This window comes from Nerophis ophidion, linkage group LG02 (genome assembly GCF_033978795.1).
Source record: "Nerophis ophidion isolate RoL-2023_Sa linkage group LG02, RoL_Noph_v1.0, whole genome shotgun sequence".
Classification (NCBI taxonomy): Eukaryota; Metazoa; Chordata; class Actinopteri; order Syngnathiformes; family Syngnathidae; genus Nerophis; species Nerophis ophidion.
The window spans coordinates 26,716,812-26,736,394 of NC_084612.1; the positions used below are offsets into that span (position 1 = coordinate 26,716,812).

The window sequence follows — 19,583 nt, forward strand, 5'->3', positions numbered from 1 at the left end:
ACCTCGGACTATGTTAAGGTAACGTGTGGAGTTCCCCAGGGTTCGGTCCTTGGCCCTGTACTCTTCAGCATCTACATGCTGCCGCTGGGTGACATCATACGCAAATACGGTATTAGCTTTCACTGTTATGCTGATGACACCCAACTCTACATGCCCCTAAAGCTGACCAACACGCCGGACTGTAGTCAGTTGGAAGCGTGTCTTAATGAAATTAAACAATGGATGTCCGCTAACTTTTTGCAACTTAATGCCAAAAAAACGGAAATGCTGATTATCGGTCCTGCTAGACACCGACCTCTATTTAATAATACAACTTTAACATTTGACAACCAAATAATAAAACAAGGTGACTCTGTAAAAAATCTGGGTATTATCTTCGACCCAACTCTCTCCTTTGAGTCACACATTAAAAGCGTTACTAAAACGGCCTTCTTTCATCTCCGTAATATCGCTAAAATTCGCTCCATTTTGTCCACTAAAGACGCCGAGATCATTATCCATGCGTTTGTTACGTCTCGTCTCGATTACTGTAACGTATTATTTTCGGGTCTCCCCATGTCTAGCATTAAAAGATTACAGTTGGTACAAAATGCGGCTGCTAGACTTTTGACAAGAACAAGAAAGTTTGATCATATTACGCCTGTACTGGCTCACCTGCACTGGTTTCCTGTGCACTTAAGATGTGACTTTAAGGTTTTACTACTTACGTATAAAATACTACACGTTCTAGCTCCAGCCTATCTTGCCGATTGTATTGTACCGTATGTCCCGGCAAGAAATCTGCGTTCAAAAGACTCCGGCTTATTAGTGATTCCTAGAGCTCAAAAAAAGTCTGCGGGCTATAGAGCGTTTTCCGTTCGGGCTCCAGTACTCTGGAATGCCCTCCCGGTAACAGTTCGAGATGCTACCTCAGTAGAAGCATTTAAGTCTCACCTTAAAACTCATCTGTATACTCTAGCCTTTAAATAGACCTCCTTTTTAGACCAGTTGATCTGCCGCTTCTTTTCTTTCTCCTATGTCCCCCCCTCCCTTGTGGAGGGGGTCCGGTCCGATGACCATGGATGAAGTACTGGCTGTCCAGAGTCGAGACCCAGGATGGACCGCTCGTCGGGACCCAGGATGGACCGCTCGCCTGTATCGGTTGGGGACATCTCTACGCTGCTGATCCGCTTGAGATGGTTTCCTGTGGACGGGACTCTCGCTGCTGTCTTGGAGCCACTATGGATTGAACTTTCACAGTATCATGTTAGACCCGCTCGACATCCATTGCTTTCGGTCCCCTAGAGGGGGGGGGTTGCCCACATCTGAGGTCCTCTCCAAGGTTTCTCATAGTCAGCATTGTCACTGGCGTCCCACTGGATGTGAATTCTCCCTGCCCACTGGGTGTGAGTTTTCCTTGCCCTTTTGTGGGTTCTTCCAAGGATGTTGTAGTCGTAATGATTTGTGCAGTCCTTTGAGACATTTGTGATTTGGGGCTATATAAATAAACATTGATTGATTGATTGATTGATTAAATGTATGATCCAATGAAATTTGTCACATTATTAGATAATATTAAAGTTTAAAAGATATGCGACAGCATGCAGTACATGTATTTGTTTTGTCAAAATGGAAAGAAAAAAATGTATTTACTGAGAAATTTACTGATGCATATTACTTCCAGGCTTTTGCGGTCTATATAAAATTATGTAGCGGACCAGATGTGGTCCCTGGGTCATGAGTTTGGCAAATGATCAAAGGTAACTGTTAAACAAAAACTAAAAAGCAGCATTTTATTTCAGATAACAAACAGACAAGAACAGTGAGCCTCAGAGGTTTTTATTTTATTTTATACCGTTCCTGTTTAACGAGGTCCTTACTAAGTGCTTATTAATATTTTATGCTTGAATGGCAAATGCTAACATATTTCCAATGGCCTTGGTAGTCTAACAAATAATTAAACAACATAGTAGCTTTTGTTTAGCAACAGCACTAAGAAAGGGTAAACATGAAACTAGCTCCTTTTCTAAGATAATAGCATTGGAGGAAGAGTTATTTATGGTTATGGTTTTGATTTATTTAAAAAATGCATACAGTTACAATATGGTACATCACATATTTGTAGTTTCTCATTAAAACATGTCTGAGGAAGACAAAGCAGAGCTTACAGGGTTTTAATCCTACCCCTTTTACAATGTATAGCCATTTTAACACATTTATTTATTATTTTCCTGTGCTCAACTTGTAACACAAACAAATGAAATAAATAACCAATAAAGTTCTAATGAATAAATAGTTGTTTTTAAGTTGAGATGAATAAGATGTTTAGCAAGATTTTTCAGCCTTATACTTTGTAAGCACTTTTGAGTTCAAACGGTTTCTTAAACTGGATCATATTAGTACGTTGTTTGACTTATTTGCTTATTCAAATCCATAATTTAATGTCACATACTGATATACTAAAGGTATTGAGTGTTGTACATGCATACAAATGTTTAAATGTAAATGTACTCTAAATAATTGTACATTTTTGGGGGGATTTATTTTAAAAGCTGACATATACAAAAATAGATACCAGTACATACAATTTTTTATTACAGTATAGAAATATGTTTTTGTTTTTTTTAAGTATGATAATTATTACTTTTTGTCTATGCCGTTTTCTACAAGGATTTCTTTACCGTTGAGATTATCGGTCAGTCTGTGTAGCCATTGTAGGTCATACACTATTGCTTCTTCCTGTTTCTTTCTGGGCACATTCTTTCATTTTATCTTCTTTTTCATTATTTATGTATTTTTTTTCTACATGACTCCATTATTTTCTGATAGTGCTATTCTGTTTGAAATTATATTGATGGAGATGATTTTTAATATTGTGTTCGAAATAAATTTAATGAGATGAGATTGAATGAATTACTTGGCAATCCATATGTTTTTAATATGTATAAATACTTTATTTAAAAATGAGAAAAAGCCAGGTAGATTATTGTGCATCCATAACGTGAGTGTCATTCTGAATCATAATCATTCTGATCTTCAATGATCCGTCTGGTCGGACTTTCACTGAGGGTTCCAAAATTATGCGGGGGCCAGAGCTGTTTTAGGGCACACAGAAAGAAAATCCAAAATAAAGCAAACATTGTGGGACAAACGTGTAGGCATTTCTTCTCCAATGTTCTGGACACATTGGCTAATACGGCATTTAATGATGTTTGATGATTTAAACATGATCTTGATATTACATCAGCTGTCGCAGTGGGCCCTCCAGTGGAGTGCCGCTGTCCAATCAGATGGACAGAAGGTTGGCTGACCTGTTTCCAGGGTCGTGGTTGCTATGACATCCAGTGACATGACAACACAGCAGAATGGAAAGCTAGACAATATGTTGTTCAGGCTTTGGTCAATCGGACACACTTGCTTTGAACTTCCAACTGACGCACGTCTTTGAATGGGGCTTAAAAATGGCGATTTTGGCTATACAAAATGAAATAAAGTTAAATACAATTGAAATATAGCGGATGGCTTTGCCAACGCCTATGGAAATATTACCTAAAATGTATCAATTTGTATATTACTACTCAATATGTCACTTAAACATAGTATACAGTACATATCCTGTGTACCTTCAAGCAAACACGCCCTCGGATGAGAGCATAGGGAATCGGGCCATAGCTCCTTGAGTCAGTCGAGTTCGTAAGGTTATCCCCTTCTAGCCATACGTGGCCTAATGGAACCTATAAAAGACATAAAGAGGGTAACATTTATTCGTTGCACATATTCTTGCATATCCTAAAAAAGTGTAGGTGCTGAGACAATGTATGATTAGAATTGTTTTTAACCATGCACCCTCCCATACACATACATTTCACAACCCATCCCTCCCTCCCCATCTTAACGTCAACCTCCCTCTTTAACCCCATATGGTCTTAAAGGAAGGGTCATGGGTAACGGGCAGGGTCGGAGTGGGATTTAGGAAAACTTCAAACGGGGTCATTAGTCTGTTGGCTGAGATCTGCGCCCCTCAAAGCAGGAGAGTGGCCTGAGATAGCTGGGCGGAGAGAGAGCAAGGAAGAGAAAGAGGGGAAGAGAGAGAGACAGAAGGAGAGAGAGTGCTAAGCTGCGGCTAGCAGCAGTGTCCAAGGGTTTCCACCGCAATCCGACCTGCCAGTGGGGTGGTCAACCAAGCAGGCTCTAATTCACAATGACACCAATTATGATTAATCTCATCACTTTAGGAGAGTAGGCTTGTCAAGGCCCTAATTAAGTACCCTGTCCCCCCTATATTTGCAGACAGGATCAACAACACATTATATTGTCATAATGGGCATCACAATCCGCAAGTCTATTTTTGTGTTGGTTAACTTTTAACAGAAAAAAGTCCTCTGGAATAATAGCATGGATAGGATATTATCCATACTGTGATGACATCATGAATACCTTACTCAACTGACACCACTCAGCTCTCCAATTGTCCATCCAACACTGGGGATGGTCCTGTTTTGTTTCATCTTCCATAATTGAGACAGATGATGTGACATAATCACGAGCTACTGACATGTTGACCTAACACGGGGTAAACAACTCGGTGAATAACGACGATGCGAATGAATATCATTAAAAGAGTCATCTGAGAACCATATGTCAGCATGCTGGATTCCCACCATTACACCTCATTAACATTGTAACATATGCCGGCTCCCAAGCAAAGGCAAAAGACGCACTGCCGTTTGTAACTCATTACAGTATTGGCGCAACCTTCCTTCGACTTAAGTTCTCGTTAGAAAACCAATTCTTTCAGTCCGATCAATTTCTAGAAAGAGAGAAAACTTTTTGATGGCATTAATCAGGAGGACTGGCTTAATCCTTGTATGTCAATTTTGAACTGAAAACAAAAAAACAAAAAAAACCTGAGAATTTTGATCGACTGAAGCACGAGGAACAGCAAAGAGAACACATTTGTGGAAAGTTCTAAGCAGACAATTTTCGAAGCAGGAGAAAGTATGTTTTCTGTGGCCAATGTCAAGATGATTTGGATATTGTTCCTCACTTTCCCATGTTTGGTATAATTTCCTGTCCTGTTGCTCGTTTTGGTAGTATTTCCTGTTTGGTCTCCGAGTTTTGCATCATCTTTACCTTACGTTTCTTGTCCTGCTAGCACACTTGTTTCAATTTGTTCATTAGTTTTATTTAGTTCCATCTTTTTTCCTTCTTGTTCAGTGCAAAGATAATGATCTTATTGTCTTTCAATTGTACTGTCATTTTACTTATAAAAGTCTCAATATGTTATGGCTGCTTTTCAGGGACAAAAGGGATTCACCTGACTTGTAATAGTGAGTAATATGCAATGAGACTTTCCTACTGCTGACATGCATGGTATGATAGATGACAATATTACAGGCTTGATATGAAGCACTGTTTGCCTGTCAGGGGCTGAAACCGGAGCCCCACTAGCTGTGGAGGCGTGTTGTTAAACGTCCACATTATTACCACACTCATTATGTTAACATGATTGAGGTGCCAAATTAAATACATGCAGCCATTCAGGGTTCATCTTTCACTATCTTGCTCTGTCGATCTGTAGCACACCACACGTATGAGATGTGGGATTTCATCTCTGTCACTATACCAGCCTTTCCTCCTATATGTGTGCCTGTGTGTGTGTCTGCGTGCAGTAATATTAGGGATCAAGTGTCATTGTTTTGACACAATAGCTCAGGCACAGAGATGATTCCTAAAAAGGTGACACTGCAATTAGCCTGCAGTTGGATATTTGAGGGTGGAGACGACATGTCTGGATGTCAGTGCAAAAAGGAGGCGATGACAGCGACCACCTTGGGATACTAATCCTTACAGGTCCCATAACATCATCCCAATATTCACGCACGCATGCGCGCACGCGCACACACACACACACGACATCTATAGGTCTCCATGAAGGTGGTTGGACACTTATGACAACAATGGCCTTTTTCCCGGCACTGTCAAAGGGTGTCACACTAAGATAGTTTTACTATTTCTTGTAAAAACATTACAGTAAAAGGGCAAAAGCATACATTAGACTGCAGGACGTATGTAAGCTTAATTTCAAATGGCGTATCATAATCAGTGTTCCAAATGAATGCCAAATGAACGACATTCATTACAAACACTGTTACTTTTACGAGTAATGAGTAAATACTAGTAACTAATATACAAATAAATTACTAGTATGTACGTTACGCCGTTAGCAAGACCTTCGATGTAACGTGGCACGCAACTTTTGATGTGGTTATATGTCAAGCAGACTGTCAGAAGCATAGCAAATTAAATGCGGGAAATATATTTTTACCTCTAAAAAGCAACAACCAGCACCAACAGAACTTGATATCAAATAGAAGGAGGCCGTGTTTGTCTCACAGCAAACACGCAACTTGTAAGTACAGACACACATACACACTACTACTTCGAGGGAATAACAACAAATAATGATTGAAGTGACAAGCTTGCAATCTTACAGTATCCCGTTCCTTCAAAGCACATCCAATCTCTTTATTAACTAATGCTAACACATCCATCCATCCATTTTCTACCGCTTATTCCCTTTCGGGGTCGCGGGGGGTGCTGGCGCCTATCTCAGCTACAATCGGGCGGAAGGCAGCGTACACCCTGGACAAGTCGCCACCTCATCGCAGGGCCAACACAATCAAGTGAAAAGGTTTAATAGTAGGGATGTATACCATGTACCAGTATTTTTTGGTACCAGTTCCTAATTAGGCCAGTCCAGGAAGACCGTTACAGTTATGGACTAATGATACGCAATTTGTATTTTTTTTATCCAGCCGTTCGTTGTGATTATGACACGCTGTCACATTCAGTTTAAGCGCCTGTGAATATCTTCAAAATATCGCCACAACAAAATTAACAGAAAATAAGACGAATACTAAAATGCAATTAATACATCTACATCATCAAAAACTTGCAAATATTTCATTGGGCAAGACACTTAACCCACCTGCTCCCAGTGCCACCCACACTGGTTTAAATGTAAAAATGTTATATTGGGTTTCACTATGTAAAGCGCTTTGAGTCACTAGAGAAAAAGCGCTATATAAATATAATTCACTTCACTTCATTCAACATGTTACATCACATATTTTACATGTGTCTTTATTTCTCTTAAAGGCGAACTGCACTTTTATTTTAATTGTGCCTAATGTTCACAATCATTATGAGTGGCAAGAACGCTCGTCTTACGTTTTAGATACACACTGCAAGTCTATACATAATGTAGTAACAGAGATGTTCATTACCATATGTAAAATGTAAAATATTTATCGTATTTTGTTAATTTTTAGCAACACCAGAACTTATTGTCTCAGCGCAATTATTTATGTTTGCATAGCAGTATACTTCGTACTTCCGGAAACAAACGCGAGTGAGGTCTAAACATGGCAGACACGGTAACGTACAACAAAGACGACTATTTTTGGTCAAAAAAGGAATCACAACTATCTTTTTGAACCTGAATATACGGAAAACGAACTACTGGAAAATGAACTACTACCTACTCATTGGCCTAGTGGTTAGAGTGTCCGCCCTGAAATCGGTAGGTTGGGAGTTCAAACCCCGGCCGAGTCATACCAAAGACTATAAAAAAATGGAACCCATTGCCTCCCTGCTTGGCACTCAGCATAAAAGGTTGGAATTGGGGGTTAAATCACCATAAATGATTCCCGGGCTCGGCACCGCTGCTGCCCAGTGCTCCCCTCACTTCCCAGGGGGTGATCAAGGGGATGGGTCAAATGCAGAGGACATATTTCACCACACCTAGTGTGTGTGTGACAATCATTGGCACTTTAACTTAAATTAACTTAGCTTACTGGTTATAGAAGCGAACATGAAGAGAGGCTGAAACATTGGAGCAGACGGAAGCCGAGAAAGTGAGATTGGTGTGACTTGATGCTGTAAATGTGGAACTTGGAGCCAAGCTGAGCTGACATTAACGGTGTGCTTACCCAAAATTAGTTGGAAATGTCCCCGGCCAGCTGGACCAACCGGACATCTGTTGATTGAGTGATTCACTGTAATATTGCTCATGATCATGCTTGTTATTACAACTACAGTACATATGTTGCAGAGCTAGCTGTGTACAAACAAAACATGAAATGTGGGCTAATACTTCACAGATACTGTAATATGATTGTTCGTGTTTTTCAGTCAGTACAGGATGGTGTCCTATCGCATTGTGTTGTGCATTACAAACTCAAAAGCCATTCAGCTGGCGACACAGTGGCTTACCTCTTGCCGTAGCTATTTTAAGGCTAATGCCGTAGCATGCCGTCACAAGGCGATGTGTTACTAAGCTCAAAAACAGTTCCCCGGTGTTCGTTCTCACAATACTAATGTTGCTAAAGCTTGGTTTTTATACAGGCTACGGAACGTAAACAAAGTATTGTTGGTAGTTTTTGGATGAACTTTCAAAGTGATTTAGAGGCACAAATCGATTGCTCCCATTAGCTGCATTGCTAAACACCAAGAACAAGAAGATTATTCAAAATTACAATGCAAAAAACCCAAAAACGTATAATTACTAATAAGGATTTTGAACGATAGGCAAAATTAAAAAATGCAGTTCCCCTAAACTTGTCTGAAAAGGAGTTGGACGAAGCAAAGCTTATTTAATCCTACCCTGTTTCTACTTCATAACAACATTTGTTCACTTGCTGTTCTCAATTTGTAACACACTTTACACCAATTAATTCTTTATACAACAGTTCTTTTACAGTAATAATTAGTTTAGTCAGTTATAATTTACACAAAGACATTAATATCTATTTTAGGCCATGTAGACGATGATTAAAAAACATTTTTTTCTTAAGTAAAAAATCTGTGATGTAGTGGTATGACTGTAAATACAAATGTTCTGACAAAAACATGCAGAGCAAATACAGAAGCAGCAAAGGTAGCGTAAACGGAGTTGAAGCAAAGAGGAGGCTCGATGTGGCTGCGCTAATCTGCTGCCAGGACAGAGAATACAGTGCTCTGTGATTGGTTCGCTATCAGCCAATAGTGTGACATGTACAATGTCACGTGAGCAAGGGTTTAATTGCTGCGTGCGATGTTATAATGCAAGTAGGGATGTAACGGTAAACAGTATACTTATAAACCGCGATAAAATTCCAGACGGTTAGTAAAACAGTTTAAAAAAATGTATTACCGAAAAAAATAAAAATGTAATTAATTATTTATTAATTTTAAGCAACAATGCTTACTTCCTGTTAAACTGAAGCCCCGCAGGGCCAGTGCATGCACACTAGAGACGTTTGGCTCAAGTAAAAATGGCGGCGACTGCACAGACCTTGCTTTGAAAATGTTCCCTCTGAGTAAATCCCAGTAAATCCGAGTCCATCGCTTCGTTTCACTTAATTTCAATTGCTTCTACCTCCGTGGAGTCTCGGTGTGCGATTAAGAGCGTGATGCGGTTGGAGGACAAATATATTTTATGTTGCATTTTCATTTTGAATGTACAACTAGCGTGCATCCGTCAACTACTTGGACAGAGCTACCATGCAGCAGGCGATGTCTCGGGAACGTTCCACAACTTGTTTATAAAGTCTTTAGTTTATTGACTGGAACACTCACATTTCCTTTAATTTAACTAGTAACTTTTTGATTGTTCCATTAACATCAATACTAAAATGTTTTGTCATCTCATCGAATTGAACACAGACCGAGTTGTCAGTGAGGCACAAAGATTGTGTATTGGATGTGAGAGGTATCACACCAGTTTATTTTAGTTGTTCAAACTGTTGGACTGAAGTACATGGTTGTTGGAGACAAAGAACGCTTGTTTATTTGACTTTATCTTACAAACCCCGTTTCCATATGAGTTAGGAAATTGTGTCAGATGTAAATATAAACGGAATACAATGATTTGCAAATCCTTTTCAACCCATATTCAGTTGAATGCACTACAAAGACAAGATATTTGATGTTCAAACTCATAAACATATATATTTTTTTGCGAATAATAAATAACTTTGAATTTCATGGCTGCAACACATGCCAAAGTAGTTTGGGAAAGGGCATGTTCACTACTGTGTTACATCAACTTTTCTTTTAACAACACTCAATAAACGTTTGGGAACTGAGGAAACTAGATGTTGAAGCTTTGAAAGCGGAATTCTTTCCCAATCTTGTTTTATGTAGAGCTTCAGTCGTTCAACAGTCCGGGGTCTCCACTGTCGTATTTTAGGCTTCATAATGCGCCACACATTTTTGACGGAAGACAGGTCTGGACTGCAGGCGGGCCAGGAAAGTACCCGCACTCTTTTTTTATGAAGCCTCGCTGTTGTAAAACGTGGCTTGGCATTGTCTTGCTGAAATAAGCAGGAGCATCCATGATAACGCTGCTTGGATGGCAACATATGTTGCTCCAAAACCTGTATGTACCTATTAGCATTAATGGTGCCTTCACAGATGTGTAGGTTAGCCATGCTTTGGGCGCTAATACACCCCCATACCGTCACAGATAATGGCTTTTGAATTTTGCGCCTATAACAATCCGGATGATTATTTTCCTCTTTGTTCCGGAGGACACAACATCAACGGTTTCCAAAAACAATTTGAAATGTGGACTCGTCAGACCACAGAACACTTTTCCACTTTGCGTCAGTCAATCTTAGATGATCTCGGGCTCAGAGGAGCCCGCAGCGTTTCTGGATGTTGTTGATAAATGGCTTTCGCTTTGCATAGTAGAGCTTTAACTTGCACTTACAGATGTAGCGACGAACTGTATTTAGTGACAGTGGTTTTCTGAAGTGTTCCTAAGCCCATGTGGTGATATCCTTTAGAGATTGATGTCGGTTTTTGATACAGTGCCATCTGAGGGATCGAAGGTCACGGTCATTCAATGTTGGTTTCCGGCCATGCCGCTTACGTGGAGTGATTTCTCCTTATTCTCTGAACCTGTTGATGATATTATAGACCATAGATGTTGAAATCCCTAAATTTCTTGCAATTGCACTTTGAGAAACGTTGTCCTTAAACTCTTTGACTATTTGCTCACGCAGTTGTGGACAAAGGGGTGTACCTCCTCCTATCCTTTCTTGTGAAAGACTGAGCATTTTTTGGGAAGATGTTTTTATACCCAATCATGGCACCGACCTGTTCCCAATTAGCCTGCACACCTGTGAGATGTTCCAAATAAGTGTTTGATGAGCATTCCTCAACTTTATCAGTATTTATTGCCACCTTTCCAAACTTCTTTTTCACGTGTTGCTGGCGTCAAATTCTAAAGTTAATGATTATTTGCAAAAAAAATATTAAAAGTTGGAAACTTTCCATGGGAATTAACGGGAATAAACCATAATTAACATGAAATTAATGGGAACAAACATTGAATGCAACATGCTATATATCTTGCAGCATGATTATTAGCTAAAACAACCTGATTTAATACAAATTCAGTAGAATTTCAACCCTTAACGGTGCAGTCCTCCATCACATGTGCAGTGCATTCTTCCATCACATGCACAGATAATTCCCAGCATGCTACACAGTACAGCAGGGATATTGAGGCCACAGTAGTATTTGAGCCCAAAGACTTCGTCCAGTCGGGTATGTTTTGATGATATTACTGGGGTAAATCTATTTGATGTACGGTATTTAAGTTTAATAGAGGTGCAATTGCTTGTTACTTTATGACTGTAAACTACTCCAGCAGACTTCCACTCAAGCTAGCTAGCTGTTCCTGTACTTGTTAAATGATTTTGGGGCCAATATCTCTAGCTAGCTAGGTTTATGTACCACAGTCTCATAATGAAATGAAAATATTTCTCCGTTAGCCATGATGCTAATTTTGTCTGTTAAATCCCATTAATTTATGCTAATCAACGTTAGCGATCCGAATTTACCTTTTTTGTGATATGTAAAGTTCAAACAGCAAATACTAAATCAAAACGTATAGTTTCCTCTGCCTTCTGTTCTGCTAGCCATTCTGTTGTCATACAAGAATGTAACTTATAGTTTGATTTAGCAGGCTGATTGAGCTGTTCATTTATTCATATAGCCTATTTCTAATCCTTCGTCCATCAGTAAAATATTTTTAAAGACTACTCCAATTGTTGAGCTGACTATTTTTATCAATGTGTGGCATTGCATTAGTGTTTCACAAGAATAAATAAATACAAACAGAATAATGCCATGTACACCATCTGATGTGTGGAGACATTTCACCCCAACCAATGTAGGCGGAAAGGCTGTGTACATTTGCAAATACTGTGCAAAGAGCTACGTCAAAAATGCCATTACTTTTTTGACACAAAAAATACACGATACATGGTGGTAAAATCAGTGGAAAAAGTAAAAAATGGAATTAAAAACAATTCAAACGGAAAAACCAAATTGTATTATTTTTATATTCATCCATCCATCTGTCCATCTATTTCCGATTATTTGAAGTTGGGTCGCAGAGTCAGCAGCCTAAACAGAGAAGCCCAGACTTCCCTCTCTCCAGCCACTTGGTCCAGTTCCTCTCGGGGGATCCCGAGGCGTGTTTTTATATTGCTATTGTTATTTTAAATGATTATCATTATTATTATTATTATTATTATTATACTTGTTGTAGTTTGTTAATAATATATATTATCCAGGTTTTCTTTTTACCTATATATATATATATATATGTATATACATTATATATATATATATATATATATATATATATATATATATATATATATACATACATATATATGAAGTTGAGTTTTGGTGGTACAATGAACACGTATATTTTCAAATTAATAAATAGTCCTGTAATTAATCTTGATTACAATTACAGTATCAATCGAAAACATTTTTTTTTTTTGACAAAAACGTCTTGCTCTACAATGGACCAATACATGAGTAAATGAATGGTCAGAGTGACTGCATAGGGGCAATCCCGCCCAAATCCAGTTTGTTATTAATGACCTTTTGTGAGTATGCCTTTACATTTAAAGTGGGACTATACCCTAAAACAGTGGTCACCAACCTTTTTGTAGCTGTGGACCGGTCAACGCTTGATAATTTGTCCCGCGGCCCGGCGGGCGGGGGGAGGTTTCTTCTTTGTCATGAAAAAGGGAGGTTTTTGTCATGAAAACTGGAAGTTTATTGGGTTGTGCTTTTTATGTTGATTTAATAAAAAATAAAAAATAACATTTTTTTCTGCGGCCAAGTGGTTAGGGACCACTGCCCTAAAACACAAAGCTCACAAAGCTTGTCAACCACTTTATCTCTTTATCTTACTATCCTGTAAGCCAATAATACATTACAACATTATGCTGTTGATTTCCCCTCAACTAACTTGTCTTAAATCCAAAAGTAAGATACATACAGTCGTGGTCAAAAGTTTACATACACTTGTGAAGGATGTAAAATCATGGCTGTCTTGAGTTTCCAAAAATTTCTACAACTTTTATTTTTTTGTGATAGAGTGATTGAAGCACATACTTACTTGTTTGTCACAAAAAAACATTAACGAAGTTTGGTTCTATTATGAATTTATTTTGGGTCTACTGAAAATGTGACCAAATCTGCTGGGTTAAAACTATCCATACAGCAAGATACACTATCAATTTTGGTGAAGTAGAAAAGTTACAATCAAATCAAATTAGCTGCATGGCATGGCCTCTTAACTTCATGTGAGTGAATATGATTGACGACACCTATTGACTTTTCTGAGCCCATTTAAGTGGGGCTTAGATGATGCACTCAGACTCAGCTACAAATGTGACAAAAGGAAAGTCAAAGGAACTCAGCATAGATCTGAAAAAAATAATCATTGACTTGCTTGAACAAATCAGGAAAGTCATTTGGAGCCAATTTAAAGCAGCTTATGTTACCAAGAGCAACTGTGCAGACAATTGTTTGCAAGTATAAAGTGCATGGCACAGTTTTGTCACTGCCACGATCAGGAAGAAAACGCAAGCTATCTCCTGCTGCTGAGAGAAAATTGGTCAGGATGGTCAACAGTCAATCGAGAACCACCAAAAAGCAGGTCTGCAATGAATTGGAAGCTGCTGGAACACAGTTGTCAGTGTCCACAGTCAAGCGTGTTTTGCATCGCAATGGACTGTGAGGTTACCATGCAAGAAGGAAGCCTTTGCTCCAAAAGTGACACCTTAAGGCTCGTCAAAAGTTTGATGCTGATTACATGGACAAAGATAAGACCTTCTAGAGGAAAGTTCTGTGGGTTAACTATTGTCCTCAAACACCCGCCGAAGCTGAATCCAGGACAAGCCAAAGCCCGAGGCATCTTCTTCTTTTGTCTTCAATGTGACCGAAAACAATGACTGTTTACATACACCCCATTCCTGTTGTGACATGTGTTGTTGCGTAAACATTGAATATCTAAATAAAAGAGGAGATGCACACCTTTTTCAGCAGAGCATGGTGAAGGACTGTACACAGTGTACAGTGACCATGTCTCTCCTCAGATCTGAGTCCAAATTTAATTCTGTCTGTTTGATTCTTTGCCTTTTGTTTTGTTTAATAGATGTCATCAGTGTTTGAACCTGACAGTGGTAGTATAATGTTTTGCTGCCAATAGAACTGGTGCTTTACAGAGAGTAAATGGGACAACGAAAAAAGAGGATTACCTCCAAATTCTTCAGGACAACCTAAAATCATCAGCCTGGAAGTTGGGTCTTGGGCACAGTTGGGTGCTGCAACAGGACAATGACCCAAAAAACACATCAAGAGTAGTAAAGGAATGGCTATATCAGGCTATAAGTAAGGTTTTAGAATGGCCTTCCCAAAGTCCTGATTTAACGTGTGGACGATGCTGAAGAAACATGTCCATGTCAGAAAACCAACAAATTTAGCTGAACTGCACCAATTTCATCAAGAGGAGTGGACAAAAATCCAACCAGAAGCTTGCCATAAGCTTCTGGATGGCTACCAAAAGCTCCTTAGTGCAGTGAAAGTTGCTAAGGGACATGTAACCAGGTATTAACATTCATAAAAGAACCAAACATCATGAATATTTTTTGTCACCAACAAGTATGTGCTCCAATCACTCTATCACAACAAATTAAGAGTTGTAGAAATTATTGGAAACTCAAAACAGCCATTAAATTGTGTTCTTGACAAGTTTATGTAAACTTTTGACCACGACTGTATATGTACGCTATCACAAGTTGAGTTTTCCGTTTGTGGATGGGAATCTAATAGAACAGGAAAATATATTGTATTTCATACACTGAACGATACTTGGCCAACGTTTCGCCAGACCCACTCAAAAGCTTGCCTTTAGTCCATAAGACATAATCAATTCAAAGACATGCAACCTAAATGCAATCTTTGGTTTGCAGAACAATGTATACACACAAACACACACCTCCGCCCACCTATCAGTCTGTCTATTCAGCTGGCACTAACTCCAACAGGCTTCAGAGAGATTGCAGGCCTGAGCTGTGGGCGTTTGGGGAGAGCAGTAATAGAAAAGCAATGACAGTCGTTTCACCAACAGAACCTCTGCTCACTTTCTAGTTTTTCACTGAAAAACATAGGTGTTGTCAAAAGATGATACTTTGACCAATAGTACAAAATTGGACTTTGGCGTATAAAACGTTAAGAGTCGCAGTGAGCAAAGACATTTTCATTAAGTAAAGAGATTGTTTTTGTCCAATTAGAGTGAAACAAGTCGTCAGTCCTATATATGTGAAACCCAGTTAACTTCCATGACAACTATAGAGGGTGTTTAATTTGAAAAATCATGGTTTGTTTATTTCATTACACTTAAGGCTTTAAAGTAAAAGATTATCAATACATTAGCCATGTTTGAGACAATGTGCCTCCTTAAATTCACACGATTCACATATTTTTAGGAGTTGAGTAAAACTAAAATAATTTTGGCAAGTACAGTCAGGTTTTTCCAAAGAGCTAGGATAAAACATTCAAATTGCATGTGTACTATGTATATGGGACATACAGTGGCATGGGCAGAGGATTGTTATTTGGCTAAGGTGCTGTTTTTTTTTTCTAATGTGGCGCCGCTGAAGCGGCTGCCTTTTACAGTTTCTCTGTACTGCGTTCTTTAATGTTTCACTATTGTTTTCATGTGTTTTACCCTTTTTGTTTCGGGACTGCGCAACAAAGGGTGGCACTTTTGTGATTTCTGCCCTTCTTCTGATACTTTTTTGGGGACTTATTCAATCTGCTTTCGGGGAGCCTTTTAGCCATGCCTCAGTTGTTTACTCCAAAGAACAGTTGCTAGCTTTCTCCTACACCGGAGTCCACGCAGTGAAACCAGAGATTCCAGTGGCATTACGGAGCAAAAGACAAGGCTGCAGGGCTGGCGTTAAGCGTCGAGAGAGGAAGCGGATGTTTAAACCATGTTTACCATTCAGTTGTCATGGGAAACGTTTGGTCTCTCTCAAACAAGATGGACGAGCTGACGGCACTGCCAATACTGCAGCAGGAATATAAAGAAAGCAGCATCATGTGTTTCACAGAGTACTGGCTAAATTAACATATATCGGACACATTGGTCTCCCTGGAAAATTTCTCACTTATGTGTGCAGACCGGACATTGGCTAAGAGCGGTAGAAATAAAGGAGGTGGGCTGACGGTGTTTGTCAATAATACATGGTGTAGTTTTAATCACACCACTATTAAAGAATAACTATGTAGCAGGGACATTGAACTACTGGCGGTCAGCGTTAGACCTTATTGCATCCCCAGGGAGTTTTCACTTGTAATTGTGATAACTGTCTACATCCACCCCTCGGCTGACATGTCCGCAGCATGTGAGTGTATACGGAAGACTGTGTCACAGCTGCAGTCAAAGCACCCACAAGCCCTCCTCCTTATCTCTGGTCACTTTAATCATGCCACTCTTTCTACCACTCTGCTTACCTTCACTCAGTATGTGAAGTGCCACACAAAGGACAGTAAATCCTTGGACTTTCTGCATGCTAATTTCAAGGATGCACACACAGCCACCCCCTACCCCCTCTTGGACGCTCTAAACGGAACCTTGTTCATCTTTTGCCACATTACATCCTTGTGGGGGAAAAAACGCCACTACAAAGGAGAAGTGTGATGCAGTGGACGAAGGAGGCATGTGAGCGGTCAAGGGACTGTTTTGACACCACAGACTGGAATGTAATCTGCAGCCCACATGGAGAGAACATCAACAGTTTGAATGAGTGTATCACAGGATATATAAACTTCTGTGTGGAAAACACTGTGCCTTCCAAGATGGTTCGAGAAGAAGAGAGCTTTCAGCTCAGGAAACAAGGTGGAGCTGAGAAGAGTTCAGTGGGATCTCAAATATAACATCAGGAGGTGTATGAAAGGACTACAAACCAAAACTGGAACAACAGCTGGAGCAACATAATGTCTGTGAAGTGTGGACCAGCCTGAAACAGATTTCCGGTCGTGGAAGAGGTGGAAGTGGTCACCAGGCTTCTGCCAACCAAGAGTGGGCCAACAAACTCAAAGTTTTTTTTCAACAGGTTTGACAGTGCTACCCCTTCACATCCACATCACATCACATCACTCCACACTTGCCTCATCTGTTTACATCTCAGAATAGTCCACACCTTCCCAACAAACATGTTTCAGTCAGCCTCCCACAACCCACCAGCCCAGTTCACCGTACCCACACATCACTCCATCTGTCTGGGTCAAGTGAGTAGGAAAGGAATAAGGTCAGGAAGGCTACAAGTTCAGATGGTATCAGTTCCAGGCTACTCAGGGAATGTGTGGAACAGTTAACTGCTGTGGTCCATGACATTTTTAACATGAGCCTCAGCCTGGAAAACCTCCTGTGTGGTTCCAATCCCTAAAACACCTACTCCCAAGGAGCCGAACCACTTCAGGCCTATTGCCCTGACCTCCCACCTTATGAAGACTATGGAGTGGATAATCCTCAGCCACCTACGCGCGTCAGCAATGGACCCCTTGCAATTTGCTTACAATCAAGGTATTGGGGTGGATGATACCATCATCTACTTGCTGCATTGAGCCCTCGCCCACCTGGAGACTGCAAGAAGTTCGGTGAGAGTCATGTTCTTTGACTTCTCCAGTTCTTTCAAAGCATTCGCTGTGGGTGAAACTGGAAGAGGTGGGAGTGGACCATCACCTAGCTGCATGCATCATTAACTACCTCATCGACAGGCCGCATTACGTGAGGTTGCATGACTTTCCTTCAGATGTGGTAGTTTGCAGCACATGGGCTCCACAAGAGACGGTACTCTCACCTTACCTGTTCATGCTCTATATCTCAAGACTTCAGGCATGAGTCCAATTGCTTAAATCAGACGACTCCGCAGTGGTGGGATTTGTGTCTGAGGGCAGCGGGCAAGAACACAGATAAGTCATCGCAGGCTTCACTGACTGGTGTGGATGTAATCACCTGCGCTTGAACACCAATAATACAGAGAGCTTGTGATAGACTTCCGACAGTCAGCTCCAACACTGGTGAACATCCAGGGATCAGATAGGCGGTCAGCTCTTACACCGGTAAACATCCAGGGATCAGATATAGAAATATTGGACTCATTTAAATACCTGGGTGTTCACTTCAACAATAAACTGGACTCGACTCACAATTTAAAAGCTATGTAAAAGAAGGGTCAAAGTCGCAAAAACCTCTTAAAGAAACTGAGGTGTGCGGGTAACTGCTGCGCACCTTTTACGACAATGCGGTGGATTCTGCGGTGTTTTATGCCGTTGTTTGCATGGGCGGGGGCAGCAAGGTCAGAGACAGGAACAGACTTAATAAACTGCTCAAGAGGGCTGACTCCATCCTAGGCTGCCTACTAGACAGCATTGAGGAGGTGGCTGACAGAAGAATGCTGACCAAGTTTACATCCATAATGTGCAATCACTCTCACCCAATGCATGGCACTGTGGAGGTCCTGAGTAGCTCCTTCAGCATTAGACTGTTACATCCACAGCGCAAGGAGGAGCGCTTTCACAGGTTCTTTTTCCCCATAGCCATAAGACTTTACAATGCACTTATGTGATTACTGTGATGTTTTTTTTTTGTAGTGTGCAATACCGATGTTTCTGTTTCTTTGTTGTATTTTATCTTCTTGCTGTACATATTAGTGAAAAATATGTAGTATTTATTTAAAAAGAAAAAAAGTTTTTTATTAAGCCTTACTTCTGTTACTGTATGTAAAAACCTGCACTGCAACAATGTAATTTCCCCTTTGTGGGATAAATAAAAGTATATCATATCCTTTTTACAGCTTCCACAAAAGCCATCACAAGACAATGGTATGGACTTGAACCTCCAACTTAGAATGCATAGCTGGAAATTATGAAGGAAATATGGAGAAATAGAGAAAATTACTCATTATATTTGAGTAAGGACATGTTAAAGAAAAGATGGCTTAATTAATTTAGAAAAAATAAATTACGTTTGGTATAGAATCACTTATTGACAGTAAGTATCCTATTGGAAGGGTGACAAAAATTAATTCATGTTCCCACAATCATACTATGTTTTGTTTGTTATTGTTTTTCTTTAACAAAATAAGTAACTTAAGTTTTGCACTATACCAACTAGGATATATTTTAATTTGCCTGTATATTGTTATATATGTTCCCTCTAAAAAAGTAAATTAAAA

The 19,583-nt window shown here is 39.7% G+C and overlaps 1 protein-coding gene across 3 annotated transcripts in view; it reads right to left on the minus strand.

The window, feature by feature from the left end:
- Positions 1-2,909: 2,909 nt before the first annotated feature.
- immp1l (inner mitochondrial membrane peptidase subunit 1) overlaps positions 2,910-19,583 on the minus strand; it is a 53,738-nt gene continuing 37,064 nt past the window's right edge. For all 3 annotated transcript variants that reach the window (XM_061880384.1, XM_061880377.1, XM_061880391.1), the window contains 2 exons: positions 3,603-3,713; positions 2,910-3,074 (listed from right to left, as the gene is read on the minus strand). In XM_061880384.1, coding sequence (XP_061736368.1) covers positions 2,988-3,074; positions 3,603-3,713 — 198 coding nt within the window. In that variant the 3' untranslated portion in view covers positions 2,910-2,987. The remainder of the gene's footprint in view (positions 3,075-3,602; positions 3,714-19,583) is intronic.